Source organism: Thermobia domestica, chromosome 17 (assembly GCF_964235325.1).
Source record: "Thermobia domestica chromosome 17, izTheDome1.hap1.1, whole genome shotgun sequence".
Taxonomy (NCBI): Eukaryota; Metazoa; Arthropoda; class Insecta; order Zygentoma; family Lepismatidae; genus Thermobia; species Thermobia domestica.
This window is the reverse complement of record NC_137470.1, coordinates 172,262,843-172,269,242: the sequence shown is the minus strand read 5'-3', so window position 1 is coordinate 172,269,242 and position 6,400 is coordinate 172,262,843. Positions and strand designations below refer to the sequence as shown.

At 36.7% G+C, this 6,400-nt stretch overlaps 1 protein-coding gene across 1 annotated transcript; it reads right to left on the bottom strand.

The window, feature by feature from the left end:
* Positions 1–250: 250 nt before the first annotated feature.
* On the bottom strand, positions 251–5,467 carry LOC145673873 (uncharacterized). The gene is made up of 2 exons (XM_081743649.1): positions 5,357–5,467; positions 251–562 (listed from the first exon to the last, which is right to left on the bottom strand). The coding sequence occupies exons 1-2, from the start codon at positions 5,432–5,434 to the stop codon at positions 317–319; spliced, it is 324 nt and encodes a 107-aa protein (XP_081599775.1). The 5' UTR covers positions 5,435–5,467; the 3' UTR covers positions 251–316.
* Between the last annotated feature and the right edge of the window lie 933 nt (positions 5,468–6,400).

The following is a 6,400-nucleotide window of genomic DNA, read 5'->3' as shown; positions in this document are numbered from 1 at the left end:
TAAAATTTTCATCTATACTGTTTTCCTCTCTTGATTAGCTGATCATGAAATGTTAAAAAAAATGTTACAAACATACTGTATTTAATATAAATTCCTACCTCTTGGGAAATAGAAGTTCCAGTAAACTCCAAAATATTCTATTTTATACTGAGAATATTGAAGAACTCAAGAAAAATACTGTGGATATGCGTTTCCAGTATGCAAAAAGAAACTAAATGAAACAAAATTTTATGTTAGGTCGATGGACATTAACAGAAAACGTTAAATTGGTAATCCGCTAATAGCTGCTGTTGAACACTCAAAGTATTCTTTAGATTCAGGACTTTTTTTCTTCAGGAATGTTGTGCTTCTTCACATTCTTTTCTGGCAGGAACTCATCGATGGTTCGCTGACGCCACTTATCTTTTGGAACCTGGAGTGTGACATCATCATTCATCTTCGGATCGTCTTTCCTTGAAACGATCTCCCCTTGTTTGGACTTTTCTTCCTCCTGGATAACAGGGTGTTTGCCCTTCTTGGCAGTGGAACGCTGCATTCTACGCTGCCTTCTTGCTTTTAATTCCTGGGGAAAAAGAGTATATTTACAAGTTTGAAATTCTGGTTAAGTACAAGAATGAAATTGCTAAAAATTACATTTGAATATATGTGTATAAGGATCATGCAGTAGGACTTACTGGATTGTGCTGTTAGTAAGTTCATCTGTTCAACTTCACACGTTAACTCTCGAACGAAAGCAAATTTTCCGAATTTTATTTTCTGCAACAGACAGCTAGAGCGATTCTATCAGCCAAGTTTCTTAATTACTAATATCTTAGCGGATAACGCAGATGTTAACGGTAGATATTTATGTCAAGTTTAAAATCTTTAACATTCCCTAACTTCTATGCAATCTGGACAGTAGTAAATAAGAAGTAATTATCTATAGTAAAATAACTACCTTTAGCTAGCTGGGGGCTCTGCCCCCAGGCCCCTGCACCTTCTCGGACTATGGCCTCGCACCTCTTAAATCCACAATTCTATCGAATTTCAAGTTTCTTTTTCTATTTCAGCTCTCTAAAAGATAAGATTTTGTATCCCAAGAAAACGCACATTTTTAATAACATGGGAATTTCTTCATCCTCTCTTTAGACCCCCTAAAAACTAAAAATATTCACTTTTGGCAATTTTTCTGCGGGTTAGCTCCGGAAGACTACAATGATACCACAATTCACCATTCTAATCCTGCTAGAAATGCCTAAACATTTTGGGGTGTAGAAGACATCTCATATAAATAACATGTGAAAGATTTTTCAGTTCCTTATAAAACCATTCTACAGTCGTGAACTTTTATTACTGGTAATTTTACTAGGCAATGATAACAAAAACGTATGAGCATACCGAATTTAATGTGTTTATTCCAATTCCAAGTACCTAAAATATGAGATTATATGTCCAAAGGAACGCCCATTTAAATAACATGGGGAATTTATTCATCGCCCCTTTAGACCCCTTAAAATTTGGAAATACTCACTTTTGTCGATTTCCCTGTGGATTATTCCCAAAAAGCTACAATCGTGCGAAATTTCAAATTTCCATGTCAACCTGAAGTACCCCTTTGATTTATGTCAGTTCATGTAGTTATAGGATAGGATATGGAATCATATTATATCTCTGTACTGATTTTAGTAGAAATTGAAATTGAAATCTTTAAATTTTACGTCTCATGGTTATGTCGGTTAGGCTAAAGGAGACGGTGATGATGAGAGATGAATGAAATGGTGGAATGAAGAAAGTAAGAGGAAACAGGAGAACCCCGGAAAAACCCACGAACACGGTGTTTGTCCACCACAAAGTCCACACAGCGCGAGCTGGGATCGAACCAGGGACCCCAAGCATCGGAGGGTAACGCTCTACCGCTGAGCCATCGCTCCCCCTGTTGTTAGTAGAGTTGCTTTAACCCTTGATACCAGAATCGCAAGTGTGCACTCGCCATTTAAATGCCTGCGTGTGAGCTTGATCCTGAGCATGCATTCCCTAATGCAATCTTAAAAATCTTGACATTGCTCTGCCATCTATGGAATGTTCTTTACAGTTTAGATCGGAAATTTAAAAGTCTTATTAGTAGGGCATTATTTAATTACAAACAGAAGTAAGAGAATGAGGAAATTATCGGCTTGTGAAGTTCGCATGTACATGGATTACAGTGGCTATTTTTTTTCTATGATTTGTACAAACGATTAAGGGAGAAATCAAGCTTAGGCTGTCTCCTTCGTGGCTAAGCGGTCACCATAGGCGCCTTTGGCATGAAAAACCCGGGTTCGATTCCCGGAGGAAGCTCATGTAGTTCGGATTTCACGTTGATCAGTAGATTCCGTCTTATGTAGCCTTGCTGCGGAAAAGGATGTTCAACTCAAAATCAAATTAACTCAGCCAAGCTTCTGTTGTTCGTGATTCTAATTCTTGCAGAATTTTATGTTTTGCAAAACAGCGATTAAGCGTTCAATATACGCCGGTGAGCCCAACATAAAATTACTATATTATAAGTAGTTAATAAATGTCGTTCATAACAATAAAAACTCTCCCAGCTAGCCGCGGACCTATGGTGCACGAGATTCTGGATTTGATTCCGCGTAAGAGAGCATTGGAATTTTAACGCATTACAATAGTCCGGATTCCACCTAGAACTGTAGATCGAATTCTCATATAGCCTCGATGCTGAAGGGTTTGCTAAATTCCAATCCAACTAACAAAAGGCACACAGATTCTAGTTGGACGATATGTGAATACCCACCAATGCAACGTATGCATCAATTCCTACTACTGTCGGCTTTGTCTTCCTACTCCGGAAGTGCACTATCTTTCAATTCAATTGGTTCTCGTGCCAGATCGATGATCGCAGATCGTATTTTCTTTAAGGCTGTCCAAATTACATGATTGCTTATGATATCTCAATTATTTCTTAAATTCATATTGCAACAATTATTTATTAATGGCAGTAATCACCCTTAGTTACCTGTCTTACTTCATTACCTGGATAAAACACAGAAAGAAGCATGCCCTTAAATACCTTCTCCACAACCAATTCATTGTCCGGGTATTTATCCTTTCCAGTTATGTAACCCCACGAAACACAGGTGCAATGTGGGTTGCATATAAGCACGGTGTGTTTGACAACCACATAAGAAAAATGCCTAACGGCTCCTCTCTCAGGACCCCTCCATCCCGCGAGACGAAAATATAAAAAAGTGTTTCGTACACGATGAGATCTGATTAAGATGTATCAGTATGAAAAATGTGATGGCTCTAGCTGGCTTCTTTCATGGAAAAAGGTGATGACAGACACACAGGCATTATATTATTCAAAATTACACATTTTCTCTTCTCTTTGTCCACAAAGTCATGCTAAGTTGGCATCTTTCTCGTGAGAATTCATGGTCTACCATGTCTTCCAACTTCCACCAATTATTTTATCACGAGTGTTCGTAGCGCTAACCTTCCTGTTTAAAGTATCCAGATATTAAATCTTTAAATTTGACGTCCCACGATTATTCCCTTTAGGATAAGAAAGACGGATGGTTAAGGCAAATGAAAGATATTGAAAGAATTCGTGTAATGAGCATGTAGGAGGAAACGGAAGTACTCGAGGAAACATACTGAGACGATGTTGTCCACTACAAACTTCTTGGCTGGGAGGTCGAACCAGGAACCTGATGCGAATGAAGTAAGAATTCGACCACTGAGCCACTCTGCCCCAATGTATCCAGATATCCTATCCTAACTACATGAACTGACTATATTCCTAACTATATATAAAACCACATGAACTGACTTCTTTATTTTATTTTGTTTTATTTTATGTTATTTTTATTTACTCGCCTTTCTTTCTATTTTTCTTCTCTCTCTTTTAGCTTTATTTTATTTTATTTTTATTTTTTATTATTGTACATGTATATTAGTATTTGAATATAATTTAATTCTTGTATTCCTATTGTAATTGGGACAGCAGTCCTGTTGTAGGTGACAAATAAATAAATAAATAAATAAAATAAAATAAAATAAAAGGGTGCTTCAAGTTGACGTGGAAAGTTGAAATTTTGCATGATCGTAGCTTTCCGGAACTAACCCACAGGAAAATTGCCAAAAGTGAATATTTTTAATTTTAGGGGGTCTAAAGGGCGGATGAAGAATTTTCCAATGTTATTTAGATGGGCCTTTTTTGTACATATAATCTCATGTTTTAGGGACTTGGGATTGAAATAAAAACTTGAAATTCGGTATGCTTGTACGTCTTCATTAGCATTACCTAAGTATATCAGTACAAATACAAATTTGTAAATGTAGAGTGGTTTTATGGGGAACTGAAAAATCTTCCCCATGTTATTTATATGTAGCACCTTTTACACTCCCAAATTATTGGGTACTTCATGTAGAGCTACAATACTTAAATATAACATGTTTGTAGCTCTTCGGGACTAACCTACAGGAAAATTACCAAAAGTGAGTATTTCTAATTTTTAGGGGCTCTAAAGGAGCGAAATTCCCTATGGTATTTAAATTGGCCTTTTTTGGACCGATAATCTCATATTTAAGGTATTTGGAATTGGAATATAAATTTGAAATTCGGTATGCTTGCACGTTTTCTTAGCATTACCATGGTAAATCACTAAATATAGGGGAAAAATCTAACTTTAGATTCGGTTTATGGAAGTTAAGAGTAATGAAGAGAGGAAAATAAACGAAGAAAGGAGGACGAATTAAGAAACCAAGAGAAATGGAGAAAACAAAAAGAATGAAGAAAACAAGTGGAATGAAAGGTAAAAAGAATGAAGAAAAGCAATTAAAATGAAGATAGCAAGATAGCAGAAGGAGTACAGATCTGAAAATGAATGAAGTAAACAAGAAGAGTGAAAAATCAGGCTGATTGAAGGAAAGAAGAGGAATAAAGAAAACAAAGTAATTAAGAAACAAAGAGTAATGATGGAAGTCCAAAGAAAAAAAAGTTCGAGAAAACTAAGGATTGTCTTACCACAAATTTTAATGGACAGAGATCGAACCAAGGGTTGGCGGTGACTCAGTACAAAAAGAGTATGCATGGGTTTTCTCGGGATCTCTCGTTTCCTCTCACTTTGTTCCTTCCACCCTTTGATTCATTTCTTATCATCACCGTCTTCTTTAGCATAGCCGTTATAACCGTGGGACGTAGAATTGAAAAATCGAACCAATATCTTTCCTCTCAGACAAATACTTCATCACTTAGCTATTCTAATCTCAAAACTATAATTTCAATGATTTAGGTCACACCTTATGTAATGTATTCGTAAGAAGCCTAATATTACTGCTCAGTGGAGAAAATTACATAAATATTAAAATTACTTACTACGTTTTGTTTCTTCCTTAGCTTCAATTTATACTTCTTCAGGAGAGTCTTCATTGAGTTGACTCGGCATTCTAACATTTGATTAGTTCTCTGAAGGTTATCAATTTTGGCTTGGTTTTCGTTTGTCTGGTTAGCATGCTGAGTTATCATGTTGTCTACATGTTTAATCACCAAATTCAATTTGGCTTTGTATTGTTTCTTGTCTAATTCCCAAGACTGAATACTTTGCCTAGCCTTCTCGCATTTCGTGTACAAGGCTATCCATTTTTCGATATTGCACACAAGAGCATCATTCATACACAATAATCTGTGACAGTGGTTGCGGTACATCTCGATTCGCCGCATGAGCCACCGAACAAATGTTTGTGTATTAGGAAATTTTGGCAAACGTCGTTGATTTTGGCCTCCGTCTGGCTTTGTGTTAGGATTTGGATTTGGTTGTTGATTTGGGGTTGTCGTTGCAGACCATTTGAATGTCTTCAAAATATTCTGATTCTCTGTTTTCCTTGGCGCTGCAGCTGGAAAAAGGAATGAGGAAAAGTAATTAGTATATAATCTTACGCAGAAATCAAAGCCAAAATGTTTACTTGGATGCTAAAATCAGGTATTTTTATTTTCTGAATATCAAGGCTATAAGATCTGCAACCAGCGAACAGTGGTGTTGTAATTTGATGATCAAGATTTGAAGCACGTATTTCCCAGACACTGCCTTTGGAAAATAAGGAAGTGAGTAAAAACCACATTACCCATATTCATCTCCATTGATTAGACTTGGTTGTATAGTACATTTTGAAACAGTCTTCTAGTGTGAAAGAGGTTCAAAATTTTACCGTTCAATGTTAGGTAAATATTATTTTTTTCTTGATGTAAGCCCGACTAACTTTTCCACAAAACCAGAGGATGATCGAAAGCTTATACCTAAGACGGGAACCGGTCAAAACCCCCACAGCCAAAACCCCCACACTCAAGAAATGTCAAAACGCCCACACGATCGGTCATAACCCCCACACAAATGGACAAATCCCCCAAACGCACGAACGGTCA